Raw genomic sequence first — 18,146 nt, forward strand, 5'->3', positions numbered from 1 at the left:
TTATAATAAAAAATAAATAATGCCTAAAAAACTTTAGAAATTCCATGGCCTCACCGCCTGCTCCGTCTGGTCCATCTGTTCTCCTCAGTCCTCTCAGCACCAGGATGTTTTTTTTCCACGTTTACGGTATTTCCAGTTACAGGATGTTTTTTTTGTTTGCACCACTATGGGTAAGAGTTTAGAAGACATTTTTGTGACACTAATAACACTGCAACAAACAAACTCAGAGTGTTCCTTCATTTCTCCATGGTCCTGGTGAGCAGGAACTTGGCTCTGAACCTGCCTGAGTAAATGTTCCTTCCCTTTAAACGTGTGCTTGTTCTCCAAACGGTACCGCAAAGATGTCTGGATGTGGCAGCATAAATGTTTTCCTTCACTTGAACTACGAGCCCCAAACCTGTTCCAGCATGATAATGGCCCTGTACACAAAGCCAGCACCATGAAGATCTGCTTCACCTCGTTTAGAGTGGAAGATCTCCCATCTTCAACCCTATTGAAGATCTTTGGGATCCTACATCAATACTTTTACTTACGCCCTAATGGCTGAATGCACACAAAATCTAGAAGAACATCTTTCCAGAAGACTGGAGGTCCAAAAAGCAGCCACCAATCTTCTGCTCAGATGTGCACAATTTTTACCCTCATGTTTTTCTTCACTCAATGCAAGAATGTTATTAGAATATTAACTCGAATATGTTATTTTACTCAAATGGAAAAAAACTTTTAATTAAATAAAAAAAGCACCTATATTTTGTTGCTTTGTGCTTTACTTGTATCAAGAGAGCACTTAAACCCCCTGTGTGTGTGTGTGTGTGTGTGTGTGTGTGTGTGTGTGTGTGTGTGTGTGTGTGTGTGTTAAATTTTTTAACTCTGCATTTACTCATACTACCTATTATTGTTCTGAGTGTGTATTATTAGGGGCCGAACACTGCAGGTGAGCCCCCTGTTGTTCTTTTTCTTCTGGTTAGAGTGAAACACTGCCTGCTATAAAGTATATTTATAACTGAATTTGTTCTGATGATGTAGCAAAAGACGTCTCTCAATTTATTCAGTGGAGGAGATTCCAATATACACCATGAGGTCAATACTATATACGCCAAAAACTGTTCCTCCTCCAAGTGGTCCGATCTTCACCAAATGTCAATCCAAAAGTACGTCTTATAAAAGATCCAAAAATTCTTTGGGTGAGTAAATTTAACACACAATCTTATCTTCACAACCATTTAGTGAAATGACAAAAAAAATCTTCAAGACCTTCACCTGAGTCTACAAGGCATCCAGGAAATATCTACAGCACTTCACTTTCTCCACATTTCATGTTACAACCCAATTCAACATAAAGAATTATAAAAAAAAATCATAAAAGAATCACATAAATAAATATTCAGTCTTCATCACGACTCTCAAAATTGAGTTCAGGTGCATCATGTTTCCACTGATCATCCTTGAGATGTTTCTACAATGTCCACCTGTGGGAAATGTTTATATTCTGTACGAGGGCTGCAAAAACTAATCGATAAAATCGAATGCTGTTATTGATTAGTTATTGATTAGCATCTGGAACATCTGGACAGTACAGGGAGAAAGTGTGCATGAGTGAAGCACGAGAGCATTTTATATCAAACACAGAAAACCGTGATGTGAAGTGGAAGTAACCGAATCGGAATAATCGTCATTTGGCGCCCAATCCTGAACCATTTTTCTGTTACATGCTGGTAAAAAAAACAGGGAATTTCAGGGAATCTCAGTGATGCATTTACATATTAAAAAGCTTCATAAATGTCTTCAGCTCTAATGTAACCTAAATGTTTTATGACTGCACCACCTAGTGGTCAAGACATGTAACAGCTTTCATTTTTCTCTTATGCCATTTAAAGGTTTTTTATATGAAGTTTACTGATGTGAACGCAAACCTGTCCACCATCTTGGATTCTGTCGAGAACATTTTCTTAGATCTCCTCCTGCAAATGATGTACAAGCATCACCAAATGTCTTATACACTAAAGGTCCACAGATATGGGTTTTTTTTCTGGCTGAAAAACTCTCACTTTCATAACACACAACATTTTTTACATCGCTCTCACAAACTCCCACAGTTTTCTCATAAACGTTCTCATCTCTCTCCTATAATGCTGCTCCAATTTTCTCACAATTTATTAAAAAAATAATAATAATAATACAAGGACATGAACATGTATATTTTAATGTTTTTTTTATTTGAAAGAAAAAATCACATTCCTGATTTTTTCTTGCAGTAAAAAAACAGATACAAATTCATCTTGTTCCTGTTCCAATAAATACATACATAAAAAATAATTTACAAAGTGTTGCACTTAAACCCTAAACCTCCAGAAACAAAGGAACCCAAATGGCTTTGACATCCTTGTAGAGACAATTTATTTCTCATTCATTTCCCGCTTATTTACTATTAATTTCATGCCAATCTTCCATATATTTCCTGTTAATTTTCCATTTATTTCCTGCATATTTCAGGAGTTGTTTTAAACCATGTGGATTGGACCATTGGGTGATCTCTAGGGCTGTGTCTCAAATTGCTCACAGTGCACTACATTCTCAAATTATAGGCTAAAAACCTTTTACAGGGTCCACGAATGTTCCGTTTTACTGACTAGAAATGAAACAATGAAAGAAATTATCTAATTAAAGTTGAAAAAAAGATGATTCAGGGCATCATTTGGTAAAAACAACAAAATCTACACCACAGCGCCGTCTGGTGGCCACCAGCTGAAACATCATCCAGACAGTAAGGCGCTAAACGGAGCTAGAAAATAGTTCTTCATGACTGCACTTCAGCTCTATTCAGAAACATCTGCATTTTCCTCAAATACTACTGAATTTAAACACTTCATTTTTATTCTATCAAGTTTTCATTCTTAGATTTTCTTAGTAAAATCTGCTCTCAGATCTAAAGACGTATGAAGTTACATTATATGGACAATAGATTGATTGCTATGTGCTTTTTTTTAACATCTCATTCCACATTTAGTTCATATTTGCTGTCATAATAACCTTCTGGGAAGATGTTCCACTCGATTTTGGAGTGTGCTTTGAATGTCTCACAATCTGTTCCCACAAACTTGGACGCACACAATTGTGTAGGACGTCTCCAGATGCTGGAGGATGAAATTCTCCCTTCTTTTAAACTAGGAGACCCGAACGTGTTTCACCATGACAATACTCCTGTGCACAATCCAGCTCCATGAAGATCTGCTTTAGATGGGTTGCAGTGGAAGATCTCCTGCTGTCCACCTCACCTACATCAGTATCTGACTTTACAACCTGAAGGAAATCTCACACAAACCTCCAGAAAAATGTAGTGGAGCATCTTCCCAAAATATATTTGATATTTTTTTTATTATAGCAGCAAATGGAGACTAAATGTGGAATGGGAATGTTCAAAAAACACATACCAGTGTTACGCTCAGGTGTCCACAAACTTTGACCATGTCTTGAGATCATTCTGGATGTCACAGGAAATCCCGTAAATGGTTCGATATGTGTGAATAAGGCAGTTGGACAGTACCTGTGTGTGTGTGTGTGTGTGTGTGTGTGTGTGTGTGTGTGTGTGTGTGTGTGTGTGTGTGTGTGTGTGTGTGTTAGCACCTTCAGTCTCCTCTGGTGGAAGTAAATGCTCCGTGTGTGTGTCTCAGTCTTAGTGCATCGGAGTGGAGTTACAGTACGGGATGGAGCAGAGCGGAGCAGCCGGCGTTGGAGGACGGAGTTACAGCATGCAGGAGGAGTAAAGCTAATTTCTGACGCTGCACTGATGCGCCGCTGCTCGAGATTTCCGCGGGCTCTGGTCCACGCTTCCCAGAATCCTGCGCAGACTGGGAGACATGAGGAAAGGCTTCGCTGGCGTGCCGTCGTTCCTCTCCAGATCCTCACCTGCATATATACATATGTTTATATATAATATAGAGAAAAGGGACACATATTCTAGTAATGTGTGCAGGTTGGAGGAACACATTTGTACCATGAAGATCTGCTTTACATGGGTTGGAAGTGTGTGGAAGATATTGAGGTGACTGTTATAGAGCTTCAGAAGCCCATTGAAGACCTTTGGGGTGAATGTGAACGCTGACTGCACCCCAGGCTTCCTCACTTTACCTACATCTCTACCTGACTTTACTGTGGTTGACTGAATCTCCACAAATCTTAATAAAATCTAGTAAAACCTCAGGGACTCGATGAGGAATGTCATTCTTCTGAAGATTGCATTGCAGGTGTAACACGACTGCAACACAGTGATGAATATGATAAGAGAGAATTCCTCATTACCTCCTGACCAAAGCTAAAATCACCTTCTGACTTTTTGTTCAACAAACGAATAAATCTAATGAGAAATGTGGTGAAGGTTTTGCTTTTCAGTGTGCAACGTTTCCTGCATGTAGTGTTTTCTGGTTTACCATCAACTTACAGAAACACAGGAACAACGTGTCCACACACATTGCATAGACGCTGAAGAAGCCATGTGCGATCAGGAATGAGCCAAACACGATTGTCTACCAGTGACACACACACACACACACACACACACACACACACACACACACACACACACACACACACACACACACACAGATGTTAACCTGATAACAGCAACAACACAAACAATACAAAAATGGCAGCTAACAGAATCTTTTCCTTACCAGCAGAGGAACCCAGTAATTATTGAGGACCGGAACCTCATCCTGAACCACAGGGATCTTGTGTGTGAAGAAGAAGAAAGCTATAGCACCTGCAAGATCAACACACATATTAATGAGTGACTGAGCACAACACTTTACTGCCCCCTGCTGGTATTAAATAAATTATAAATAGATATTATTTATTGTGCACTCATACACCATCAAAGTGCTTCATCCAGACACTGATGAAGGCTGGGTTGCCAGGCCCTCGTTTATTAATAAAATGATGCAGTGTTGTTCTTTTCTCTTTCATTTTATTATTTCAGGTTGCAAATAAGTCATTACATTGAATATGATAAATATACACAAACAAAACAACCAATCAACCAACAAACAAACAATCAAATAAATTAATGAATAAATTTGACCCACAGGAAAAGGTACAGAAAAACCTTAAAATGTATATAATAAGTAAACCGACAAACATACATAAAAATATTCCTAAATGTCTACAATAAGCAAAGTATATAATAAACGAACAAATAAATAAACTTTAAATTTACATGCAAAACAATTATTCAAATGATTAAAAACTATATCAGATGTCTGAAGCTTTGTCCTGAGCGAGAGACAGCAGCCGACTTACCGACACTCGCCGTAATTAGTATTTTCCCTAAGAAGAGCAGGAAGTGTGTCATCCTGTCCAGCACTGTGACCCTGCGGCAGAGGATGAAGACTGACTGACTGAGACGTGGCACACGGACAAACATTTATGTTGTTAAATAGGATGTTTTTACCTCACGACGTTCCTCATTAATAAAAAAAAGGCTTCCCGAGCTGACGTGCAGAAACTCTTCCCATAGACTGCTATCTGGAGGAAACACAAAATAAAGGTTACACACGTGTTTCATCGTGTGAAGATTATGAGGTAATAATAAAAGACGTATTACCATAATGTATGCGTTCCGGTTCATGTAGCGAATAAAACGCTCCAGGCACCAAAAGCAGCATTTTAAACAGCAGAGCAGGAAGCGAGCAAAAGTGTTATGAGCTCCTAAAAACACACACACACACACACACAAACACACACACACACACACACACACACAAAACAAGATACAATAAAAACAGACTACACCGGAGCGCTGCTGATTTCTGGATTGTGATTGGTCAGAGGAGAAGGTGTTGATGAATTCTCTAAAGCAGCATCTCTGACGGCGAATCGCAGGATCATATTAATGGCATCGATCTAAAACATTCCGGTTTTCATGGAAATTACACAGTACGATATTTTACATGGATTCAGTGTGTCTGATGTGATATTGAAAAACGTGTGTAACTGTTGATACAGTGGTGTTTTCTGGAAGGACTGTTGTTTATTTGACATTTATGAAAGGAAAATCCATTGTCAGTGATTCAGACAGGGAGAGAGTGAAAGAGAGAAGGAGAGAGAGATACAAAAGTATCTACAGAAGGAAGATACAGAAGGAAGGAGAGATAGAGAGATACAGAAAGAGAGAGATAGACATAAAAATATGGAAAGCGAGAAAGTAAGACAGTGAGAGAGAGGGGGAGAGAGATATATATCAGAGAGAGATAAAGAGTAAAAGAGATAGAGAGACAAAAACATAGAGTTACAAAGAAAAAGAGAGAAAGGGGAAAGAGAAAAAAATAGAGAAAAAGAGAGAGATAAAGACTAATAAAACACATGGAGAGATGGAGAGAAGGAGATATAAAGAGAAAAAAACATGTACAAATAGAGACAAATAAAAAGAGAGAGAGACAGAGAGAGAGAGAGAAGCAGAGAAAGAGAGCGAGAGAGAGAGAGAGAGAGAGAGAGAGAGAGAGAGAGAGAGAGAGAGAGAGAGATAGTGGTTGGACAAGTCAAATCAAGTTCATCACACCACCCTGTCACTAACATATAACAGCGTGACATGGAGTGTTGATTGATTGGTTAATTGATTGAAAATTCTGCATTGTTCTGTAAACGTACCTTTAAGCTTGTGGTCCAGATATTCCAGTACAATCCGGACGAACTGAACACAAGCCAGGATCAGCGAGCCGAAAGCGAGAGACCCTGTGTGATACCTGCAAGCAAATCAGACACATGGAATCGGGAGCATCACGAGGCAGATTTCATTTTATCTCGTATTAGCGAGAAAATATATATTTTAATTGAACATTTTAATGCATTCAGTTCATGAGTTGCCCTTCAAAATTAAATCAAATTAAATACTCCTTGAGAGCACCTAACTAAAAGGGCCCTTCGGTGTTAGCAAAGTACCGTATAGCTCGTAAAAAAGAGGAGAAAACAGGGCAGGATGGGATATCTTCAGGTTTCCTCTTGGCCCAGTAGTAGGAAGCGAAGGCTCCGGCGAGCGTACACTGCCCCAGAGCCATGGTGAAATTAACCAGCCAGAGGAAGATGAGCAGATTGCACAGCTGCAGAATGATGATATAGTGGTGATACACGCTCTCGCCCCCATAGAACGCAAAGAGACACTGAGCTCCTGGACACTGCTTAGTGATGTTTGTCCTGTTAAATGTCTATCCATGAACAAAACGAGACAGCAAGAGATATCCGTCAATGTGAATTCTTGTCTATTACGAACAGTTTATATATTACATTTGTAATAAAATTGCATTATATCTATTTTAGAGAATTTAGAGAAGGCGACTCACTTCCGGCCTGCAGGTGAGGTTGGCGTGCTGGCAGTTGGGCTGCGATGACATCACTTTGTACACAGCTTCACCGGATGATGCCAGAAAACTGGATTTGATCAAGGTGCAAATTGACTGAGTAAACGGAAACAATTATTTAGTGCAGATACTCTACCAGAAAAAATTTTACATCGTATTTTTATCCCTTCTGACTGGCTCACCAAGTGTTATTCACACAGATAATCATACATGATAACAAATATTTGTTTAAGCTGGATAACTGTATAAACTGAAATTATACTTTATATAATTATAAATAAAAGCTGTTTATATGGTTAAACTTTCAGAAATTCCTGGCTGGCTCACCAACCATTTTAATGTGGTGTTAAACCTATTAACATAGAAAATTACATAATAAACATGTCTATTTTATTCAGCATGAGAGTAAGTCACAGTGCAGTGGGTTAAGTGTAAAAACTGAAATTTTAATACATAAATGTGTGATTAAATCGTGTCCAGCCTTCCTGTCTGGCTCACCAAGAATTCAGTTAGACCTATTCACCTAGATTTAGACCTATTCACCTGGATAAATAACATAGCAAACTTGTATATTTAATTCAGCATGTTACCTTTGGTTAAGTGTATAAATTGAAACAATACTTAATTAACAGAAAAGCTCTTATATGAGTAAATCTCATTGTGACCTTCCTGCCTGGCTCGCCAATTCTTCAGTAATAGTGTTACATCTACTTGCATTAATAAACAGATAAGCTAGCACACTTTCGGTGGGAAAGTGTCATGTTTTGATGGCTGTTTCATCTCCAATTTAGTTAAAAGTGACCAAAAGTGACAATGTCTTTATGACTCTGTAATTGCGATATGATGAAAGTTATTAAAATATAAAAGAAGCAGTCATTTTGCAAATACGATCTCTAAATTCATTACCCACATTTGGGTCCACTCCAAATCCTGAAATGAGATAGCACCCCTAATGGACAATCCTTGCATAACCTTCTTTTACAACCATTACTTTTACGTCCTGCAGTGCTCAGTAAGGATACACAGCCAGAACGGCCCAGTAAGCGATACACACAGCCAGCATCATGAAGGTGATGATCGGGTAGAATAAAGCAGACGTGATGTAACTTATGGCCCTTCAAACAAACAAACATGAGTTCAACGAGTGCTAATGGGGCTAAATTGGTGAAATTGGAGAAAATAAAACCTCAGCCGTACTTGCTGCCCTCTTGGAGCAGGGCGATGGCGATGCACACTCTCTTCCTCAGGAAGACCAGCATTAATACTATGGACGCTTCGGTTAAAACCAGAGACACCACTGAGAAAACACACATTAAACTCCTCAAAATGTTTTTTTTTACTATTTTTACAGACATGCTATAAAGATTGTTTAGCTAACGTTAACAAGTGTAACAATAGATGTGCTGTTAAAAGTGCAGATTATTTTTAGCAGGTATTTGTCAATCATCTTTTGGCTGAAATAATTGATCATTAATCAGGTTTCCTTCAAGCATACACTTAGAACATTGCTCAGAACATTTCACAGTAAAGGCATTTTATACAAACATGATCTCCAAAGCTAACATAATGAGCGGTGGGCATGGCTTTGGATAGGTAAATTAAATACAATAGAGTTGTGGTGTTTGTGCTTCTGATCTCACAGGAAGTGAGTTTCTGTTTGAACTCACAGAAGAGAAGCCACGTCTGGCTGAGCTGCAGGTAGACGTGCAGGTTTGTATGGATGCCGATGTCTGAGATGCTGACATCTGCTTCGGGAGTCTCTCTCAGAAGTGCAAACTCCCAGTAACAACGGCAGATTCCTGAACACAGGAAGTCCCCAGTCACATGACCTGTCTGTCTGTCTGTCTGTCTGTCTGTCTGTCTGTCTGTCTGTCTGTCTGTCTGTCTGTTTTTCTATGTGTATTTGGATTTTCTGTCAATTTCTCTCTACCTATTTGTCTTTCTGTCCATCCCTCTCTCTCTTGAATAACAAACATACTCTCGCTCTCTACATAAACATATTATAACCTGCAATTATTGTACTCCATCACTCCAAGACTCTGTAACACTAAAACACACACACACACACACACACACACACACACACACACACACACACACACACACGCAATCTTATTCTTTCTCACCGTAGGCTATGAGCAGAATGACAGCGATGATGGTGAACCAGATCAGGAAGCTGGCGGTGAAGCGGAGGAGCAGGATGAAGATCAGACTGATGACTAGAGCTAGGATTAACACTCTGACACACACACACACACACACACACACACATATGCGCACACACACACACACACACACACACACACACACACAGAAATAAACACAAGCTTTAAAGAGTCAGTGTATTCACGTGTATATAACATCTGCTTACATTAGAATCCAGGCCCAGGAGTTAGCGTAGTCCTCCACGATCTTCATGCCGAGCTGCTTAGCCTCCAGCAGTGCCGTTATACCACTGCACAGACAGATGGAGAGAAAGAAAGAAAGAAAAAGAGATTTTAAACCTCATAGCAAAAAATATAAAACTTTTAATTTTAATTTCAATCAAAACGCTCAGCTAACATGCTATATCATATGGCCAAAAAGTAATGGGACACCTGTTTTTCTTTTACAACCATATGTGGTTCTTTCCCAAACTGTTAGCACAAAGTTGGAAGCACACAATTGTACAGGATGTCTTTGGATTCTGGAGCTTAAAACGTTCCCTTCACTTGAACTAGGAGACCCAAACCTGTGCACAAAGTCAGCTCTATGAAGATCCGCTTTACTGAACTGGAAGTGTGTGAAAGATCTTGAAAGGTCTGCTATAGAGCTCTGACCCCAACCCTATTGAACAGAAATGAATGGCCTCCTCACCTCTTCACCTACATCAGTACCTGACATTACTAACACTCATGTGGCTGAATGAATCTCCACAAATCTCCACATAAATCTAGTGGAACATCTTCCCAGAATAGTGGAGCTAATCGTATGCTCAGTTGTCCACAAACTTTTGGCCATATCGTGTATGGCTGAATAAGAAATGGAACAGATGAATAGAACAATCAGTTACTGATATCATTTTAAAGTTGACAGTTTTTCTATAACAGCGTGTGTGTGTGTGTGTGTGTGTGTGTGTGTGTGTGTGTGTGTGTGTGTGTGTGTGTGTGTGTGTACTTACTCGGCTGCATCTCTGAGTTCACTCACACTCCTCGCAGCATCGAGGGCGTCCTTAAAAGCCGTTCTGTTGGCCACCATGAGCGTGCCATTCCTCGTGATGAAGTCTGGAAGGCACCTCTGGAAAACTGAGAGAGAAACGAGGGATAATTATAATAATAATAATAATTTAAAAAAAAAAGGCGAACGTTGAGAATAAAAACAGGGGCTCGTTGGTGGTGAAGAGGTGCTGGATGATTGAGCAACTACTGCAGAAGTGATAAGGGCGAAAGCTAGACAGGTACTTGGTGTAACATCTCGATATAGAAAGGAAGATAAAGAGACGTGGTGGTGGAATGAGGTGGTGAATTTGAAAGAGGCAGATGTAGAGGACAGAGTAGTATGGAGATGAAGGATCTGCTGTGGCGACCGCTAAAGGCAGCCGAAAGAAGAAGACGACGACCCTGTTGGCTAACCATAGCTGTGGCGGTCTTTGGTAAATGAGTCTTTCAGAGTGCAGTGGACTGATAAATATTTAGACACACACACACACACACACACACACACACACACACACACATTAGAAAAAGTGTATTTACATGGTCTGCTGGGCACAATCACTGAAGGACAGTCTTCATCACGCATGACATGAGCCACAGGCTACAGATAAAACAAAAGAAGTAGTTTTATATTACATTCAGATTACAGCATCCTTTTAAGGCAAAGGCGGGAGGGGCTAAGTAATTACTTTGCTAATTGAAAAAACCCAATGAGATTAATTGCATATGTAATAAATGCTAATGATGTGGTGTTAGTAAAAAGGGCGTGGCCTGTGTATCTGTTAATTACAATAAAAGAGGTGTGGCCTGTGTATCTGTCAGCTACAAATAAAGAGGTGTGGTCTGTACACCTGTTAGTTACAGTGAAGTAGGCGTGGTCTATGTATATGTCAGTTACAGTGAAGTGGGTGTGGCCTGTGAACCTGTGAACCTGTACCTCAGTTTGTGAATAATCACCTTTTTAAGATTGTTGAACCCCGGCCTGCAGAACTGCCTGTAGTAATCCCAATGGCTCCTGTTCAAGGTGTGTTGGAGCTGCACCTCGGTGTAGGTGGCAAAGCGATCCGGGCACGTTGACACGCACATCTGTAAACGTCAACAGAAAGCGTGAAACTAGCGGTGTGGTGATTAGAGTTAGGGTTAGAGTTAGTTGAAGAGATGTATTGCGTGCAAAGTGCGGAACCTGAGTGGTGGGACACTGCAGGTTCACCAGAACTGCAGGATTTGCACATTTCAGGATGTTGAAGTAGAACAGGATTGGATTCTTTCTGCAGAGACAAAAAACAACAACAAGAAAACGTGTTTAAATCAGGCGTTTTACACTACAGGAGAGAGAACACACAGTGCAAAATAATGTGATTGCTCCAAACATTTGGCGATAAAGTTGTAGGTCGGAGGTTTATTTGAGGTTTTTTCCTTCTGTTTATTTTTTGTTCATCATTTTGTGTGCTTGTTTCTCCAAAAGAGAAAACCGCATTGAGTACAATTTGCCAGAAGGTGTCAGTAAAGTCATGCACTAATACTACACTCATTACTATTCACCAGGTCCTGGACACAAAATCTATATAGAGAACACAGCTAGTTTTATTACTACTTATCTCCTGGTCAGTCTGAATGCTGGATTGTGATTAGCTGGAACTTCAACTCCTTCCAGCCAATCACAATCCAGCATTTACACTGGCCAGGGGATAAGTATTACTAAGCACCCTGGTGTTCTAACCTGATTTAGTCCACCTCTTAATACCTCTTATAGAGAAGAGCAGTAGAACAGAGCGCTGCATTACACACAGGAATCTCATACAGTGAGAATGAAAGTCATCAAAACAAGAAACCCAATGAACACAATTCAACATGTCTCCTTTCACTGTAGCCGCAGCCGCAGCCGCAAAGCCCGCATTCATCATCTCTCACAGAAGCATCGATATTCACCTCATTAAATGTCTCTTTTTGCAGGTAATGTCTCAGGGATTTGAAATGAGGACAAATTGTGTGTTTTTCTGCAAATTATACAGGAAAGAAAACACAAAACTATCAATGGTTCAGGAAAAAGTTTAACAACTGTATTAGTCGACGTTTCCTCACGAAGTCCAGCTTGTAAATGTCCTTGTAAGTGTATCTGCAACCAAATCCATTTCTTATCCTCTGTCAGTCGTTGTGGAATAAAAAAATCTATTAAATCCACATGGCTATATTAAGAGTTTGCGCAGTTTGCTACAGACTCAGGTTGCGCTCTCTGACCATCCAATCAAAGGAAGTGAAAATGCTGACGCTACTAGATGCCTGCTAGCGGGTCTGGTTTGATTGGTTAAAGCATCAGCTTTATGCTAAAAAAGTGTGCAGTCCTCTCAGTGCTGACCTTATGGAATACTACAAGACTAAAATTCGATTGAATAGAAACTCTAACCAAAACTTACACTTGGTGACGCAGCAGCAGCAATGAACCGGAGAAAAAAGTTAAGAGTATTGGGGGAATTTTATACATATTTATGAATAAAAATCTATTAAAATTTAAGTCAGTTCGAGTTTCTGGTAGAGTCTATTCAAGCAGAGGAGGCGTTGCTCTGTTCTGAATTTCCCACGCTCATAAATCGGTATAATTATGGCTGTCATTATGTCCATTTATATAACTTTAATTCCTTTCCTTTTTATATGTTCATGAATAATATGGGCTCATAACAGTAATGAAACTTTGCCCCAATGTCTATAAAAGTCAAATGTAAAAGGGCTGAATGAGTCCTACAGGCTGAATATGGTCCAAATTCAGTGCAGGTCAGTCTTCGCTCTCTCTTTACTCTCTAACGCTTTAATTATAGACTCCGGTGAGTTTATAATCTCTTTCTCTATCTCTCTGCCTTGGCCTCTCTCTTTCGCTCCATGACTGCGCATAACAATCACTCTTATCTCCGTTCCCCAGCTTCACTAACAAGCTGCTTCTTATTCACCCCGAGCTCACATCCTGCCCATCGTACCTCCAAATCAGCACGCTGCTTCCCAAACCTGCCCCTGCACCTGCCTCCGCACCTGCCTCTGCTCCTGCACCTGCCCCTGCCTCTGCACCTGCCCCTGCCCCTACACCTGCCCCTGCACTAGCCCCTGCACCTGCCCCTGCACCTGCCTCTGCACCAGCCTCTGCTCCTGCCTCTGCACTAGCCCCTGCACCTGCCTCTGCTCCTGCACCTGCCTCTGCACCTGCCTCTGCTCCTGCACCTGCCTCTGCACCTGCCTCTGCACCTGCCTCCGCAACTGCCTACAGCATGAGGTATTAGTGAGTAAAACTTGTGAGCAGACTTTCTTTAGATTCTTCAGGACATGCTGTTTTGGAAGGACTATCTGTGCTTTACTGTTTTCTGTGGGCTCCGCCTACACTCTCTCTCTATGCTCTGATTAACTGATGGAGCTGCCGGTACTCACGCATTGGCTGTGCCTTTCTGTCCACAGAAGTCTCCTGAGCTGTCAGTAGGATGGATGACTTTCCTGGGGTCTCCATGTATCCAGGCTTGAGAAATGAGAACACACACACACACACACACACACACACACACACACACACACACACACACACACACACACACACACACACATATTTTAGAATCTATTGATTTCTCTTCTGAAAAAAACAACACAATTAAAATCACTACAAACAATGAAACAATAATTGTTTTTGAATTGCTAATCCAATCTAAATAATCCCAATCTAATCCTACTCTAATCTAAAAAACAATCCAATTCAAAACTAGTCATAAATCTAATTTTATTTATCTTAATCTAATCCTTATCTAATCTCAAATCTAAGGCTAATCTATACAATCTTAATATTATTACAAATTTGATCTCATCCCAATCTAATCCTAATCTAATTTTAAATAACCTCTAATCCTAATCTAATTCTAATGTAACACTATTATTTAGAATTTGCAATTTTTACCCACAATACCATGATTTTTTAATAATAATAGTTTTATTATTATTATTATTATTATTATTATTATTATTATGATTATTATGATTATGCATTTTCAGATGTTAGAACGTATCCAGACAGCTGTGTCTTTCTAAATCAGCTCCAGTCGACCCGCCAATCAAAGTACAGTAGAAGACGCACATATGAGTGAAAAAAGTGGGGTGTCAATACTTTTGTCCACATAGTTAACATTTAAAGAGTCACATAAAAAATGTTTTGTATCATCCACATCATCATCATCATTGTATGGGGTAGTGCATGTATTAAATGTGTTTATTGTTTCTTTCGAGAAAAAAAAATGACCACCTTTTACTTCATAATGAAAATACGCAGTATATGTGAATGTGGTGTTTTATTTGTAGCGAGGGAACAAAAACGTGAAAACGTTGACTGGGCGTTTTCTTTGTTTCCTGCTCAGGGTTCTAACAGCATCACGAGACGAGACGGAGCGTCTGGAGGATGATGTCATCGCTGAGTTAATCGCTTTGAGAGCATTAAATTGGTGAGTTACGTGTGTGTGTGTGTGTGTGTGTGTGTGTGTGTGTGTGTGTGTGTGTGTGTGTGTGTACAGGATGGTGACATCATTCTTGGCTAGAGCAGAGGAACACTTCTGTATAATTTCTATGATTTCTTTGTTTTATTTATTTATTTTTGTCCCATTTATTGTCCATGAATAAATAAATAAATAAAGAAATGGATGGCACGAGACACGATGGCGTTTCCTCTCCATCTGCGTGGGCGCTGCACAAATCCCTCGTTTTAGATTCAAGTCAAGTGCACTTGACTTTGAAGGGGACTATAAAAAGGCTGCAGGTGGAAACTCGGCTACGCTCGACGACGCAATGTCACGGAGACCATCTCATTTCTCAGGACGCGAGCGCTTCACCGTGATGTGAATGAGATTTCAGATCCGAGGCTTTCGTGCTGAAAAGCTCAGATGACGAGGTGCGGGACATGAAAATCTTCTGAGTGCTCCTTATTTCAGTCAAAACATAAATACAAAGAAGATTCCAAAACAAACCAACAACATCTTTGCGAGATTTCTGATCCAGAAACTTTGTCCTGAAGGACATTCATGAAGGTCATCCACAACCTGAACCAGAAGTCTCATCCTGGAGGTCATTCATGAGCTCAGAATTTCTCAGAAGGGTTTCATTTGGTTTATTTCAACCACCAGGTGTGAGAGTATATGAATCTGATGAACTTCGCTCGAACACATGCTGGTTCCATTGTATTTTCTTACCTTGTTGGAACTTATACACACTTTGAAGATATCTGTGCTCAAAACTTGGTTGATTTAAGTGTCCTTTAAACCTGCTAATCTTCTCCAATCCTCTCTGATCTTCTCCTTTCATCTCCAAGAATTCAGGAAAACTGAATCAAAACCTAGAGCCTGCAGCCTCTCTCTCGCTCTGTTTTTAAGTATTTAAACACCCAACTTCTTCACCCATATCTGCTCCTTAAAGTATAAAGTCACATCACATGGAAAAAAGTTTGATTGGTACATGCTTTCTAAACATCCCATTCCACATTTAGTTTCTATTTCCTGCTATAAAAACCTCCACTCTTCTGAAAAGATGTTCCATTAGATATTTTGAGTGTGCTTTGGTTCTTCTTTTTGTTCCAAGATGTTTCTACACAACACAATTGTGTAAGACGTCTTTAGATGCGATGGCATGAGAGACCCAAACCTGTTCCAGCATGCCAATACCCCTGTGCGCAAAGCCAGCTCCACAAAGATCTGCTCTCGTTGGGTTATAAGTCTGTGAAAGATCTCCTGATATAGAACTAAAAATCCTATTAAACAACTTTGGGCTGAAAGTAAACGCTGACTGCACCCCAGGCCTCTTCACCTCACCTACATCAGCACCTGACTTTACTACCACCCTTGTGGCTGAATGAACTTCCACAAAACCTAGTGGAACACCTGATGGAATGCAGACTTACCTACAGTACCGAGCGCTACGTAGCCGAGGATGACGATGATGAAGATCACGCAGCAGATCACATCTGTGCAGCTTCTGCAACAAAGAACAGAGGTATGAGGGAGACTATAAATAGGTCTTCATCATGCGCATCCCTCAGGAACTGTTGTATTTTGATCGGCTGGAAGTTCAGGTGTAAATGCTGGATTGTGATTTGCTGGAAGTTCAGGTGTAAATGTTGTATTGTGGTTGGCTGGAAGTTTATAAAATAATATAAAATAGCATAAAAATAAAATTTCTTCCAATAAACTGTCTGAATTTTCCATTCAATGTCTTCTGGAAAGCTGGATAGAGGATTTATAAGATGTTCATGTTCTCTAACAGACTCTATGGAAGGTGGAGTATTAAAGACTGAAGTCATGTGACGCTTTCACTTTGATGCAAACACGCTCAGGTTTCAGAGTAACAGAGTCGAATCAAACTCCTGCAGCTGCAAACAACATTGTCTACGCTCAGGCTTTTTTTTCCTGAACAATCAAAGTGAATTTGTGATTTTCTCCCTCTGAGTGAATTTAGGATTCAGATTCTCCGAGAAACTTCTCTAATGCTCCGACCTGAGCTCACTCACAATTAGTCTGGGGGACATGCAAGTTTCAGTGGATTTCAATTTTAATGAAGGCTTGTATACAGAGAGAGAGAGAGAGAGAGAGAGAGAGAGAGAGAGAGAGAGAGAGAGAGAGAGAGAGAGAGAGAGAGAGAGAGAGAGAGAGAGAGAGAGAGAGAGAGAATTAGAGAGGAAGATTGTATGAAGGAGAAATAATGAGCAAGAGAGGGAGACAGAGAGAGAGAGAGACAGAGAGAGAGAGAGAGAGAGAGAGAGAGAGAGAGAGAGAGAGAGAGAGAGATAGAGAGAGAGAGAGGGAGAGAGAGAGAGAGAGAGTTTAATACTCCAGGGAGGAAATCACAGATGCAGAGGCGGCAGATGAGAAAAAAGAAATAGGGAGAAAAAAGAGAATGAACGAGACAATCTGACAAACAGAGACAGTCTATTAAAACAGGGAAAGAGAAAAAGACAGACAAACTGAGACAGATAGACAGTGAGAGAAAACCTTCATGATCCCATCAGAACCCTGCATGATCTTTCTGGAGAAAAGGAAATGGCTAAGAAGTTTCACGTGATCTCTCTCTTTTCGATTCAAGTGAATTGTCAGATGCTTTATTGCCGTGACAAATATACAGTTTGTACTGCCAAAGCAACAAGAACAACACAGGAACGTGTAAAGATCTCTCTCTCTCTCTCTCTCTCTCTCTCTCTCTCTCTCTCTCTCTCTCTCTCTCTCTCTTCTTTCTCCCTGTGCCCTCTAATCCCACCCACAGCTCCTGTTATGTTCAGTGGAGGGACACAAGAATTTTACCTCGTCTTTCTGATCTGTTTGCAGTCTCACTCACAGTGAAAGCGTCGTAGCATCTGTTACACCTATAATCGTTTCTGCAACGTATCATTTTCCCTCCTAATTTCCGCTCAGAAGACACGAGCGCTGAGATTGGAAATCAGTATGAGCTACAAAGTTTTTGATTTGAACACCGGGCGTTTAATAAACACTTCGTTCTGCAGAAACGTCAAAGACGAACTGTACATTTTCTCCTCAGATGAATAATGGAAGTGTTTTCGTGACCTTGGATGGATCTGGTGAGGCAGCACGGAGGAGGCAGCAGT

At 40.3% G+C, this 18,146-nt stretch overlaps 1 protein-coding gene across 2 annotated transcripts in view; it reads right to left on the bottom strand.

The window, feature by feature from the left end:
• Positions 1–2,217: 2,217 nt before the first annotated feature.
• Positions 2,218–18,146, bottom strand: part of slc44a5a (solute carrier family 44 member 5a) — a 33,529-nt gene continuing 17,600 nt past the window's right edge. Inside the window, exons 3-22 of one of the 2 annotated variants that reach the window (XM_083525103.1) lie at positions 16,452–16,525; positions 13,955–14,039; positions 11,727–11,811; positions 11,501–11,629; positions 11,084–11,144; positions 10,510–10,633; positions 9,721–9,804; positions 9,476–9,588; positions 9,017–9,148; positions 8,547–8,646; positions 8,372–8,464; positions 7,332–7,419; positions 6,934–7,196; positions 6,643–6,737; positions 5,600–5,703; positions 5,447–5,520; positions 5,296–5,366; positions 4,671–4,759; positions 4,439–4,523; positions 2,218–3,906 (exon numbers count right to left, since the gene is read on the bottom strand). In XM_083525103.1, the coding sequence (XP_083381229.1) occupies positions 3,767–3,906; positions 4,439–4,523; positions 4,671–4,759; positions 5,296–5,366; positions 5,447–5,520; positions 5,600–5,703; positions 6,643–6,737; positions 6,934–7,196; positions 7,332–7,419; positions 8,372–8,464; positions 8,547–8,646; positions 9,017–9,148; positions 9,476–9,588; positions 9,721–9,804; positions 10,510–10,633; positions 11,084–11,144; positions 11,501–11,629; positions 11,727–11,811; positions 13,955–14,039; positions 16,452–16,525 (2,089 nt within the window). In that variant the 3' untranslated portion in view covers positions 2,218–3,766. Of the gene's footprint in view, positions 3,907–4,438; positions 4,524–4,670; positions 4,760–5,295; positions 5,367–5,446; positions 5,521–5,599; positions 5,704–6,642; positions 6,738–6,933; positions 7,197–7,331; positions 7,420–8,371; positions 8,465–8,546; positions 8,647–9,016; positions 9,149–9,475; positions 9,589–9,720; positions 9,805–10,509; positions 10,634–11,083; positions 11,145–11,500; positions 11,630–11,726; positions 11,812–13,954; positions 14,040–16,451; positions 16,526–18,146 lie in introns of those variants that run through there. The other variant, XR_014530772.1, reaches the window with a different exon arrangement.

The sequence above is a fragment of the Silurus aristotelis genome (assembly GCF_946808225.1).
Source record: "Silurus aristotelis genome assembly, chromosome: 22".
Taxonomy (NCBI): Eukaryota; Metazoa; Chordata; class Actinopteri; order Siluriformes; family Siluridae; genus Silurus; species Silurus aristotelis.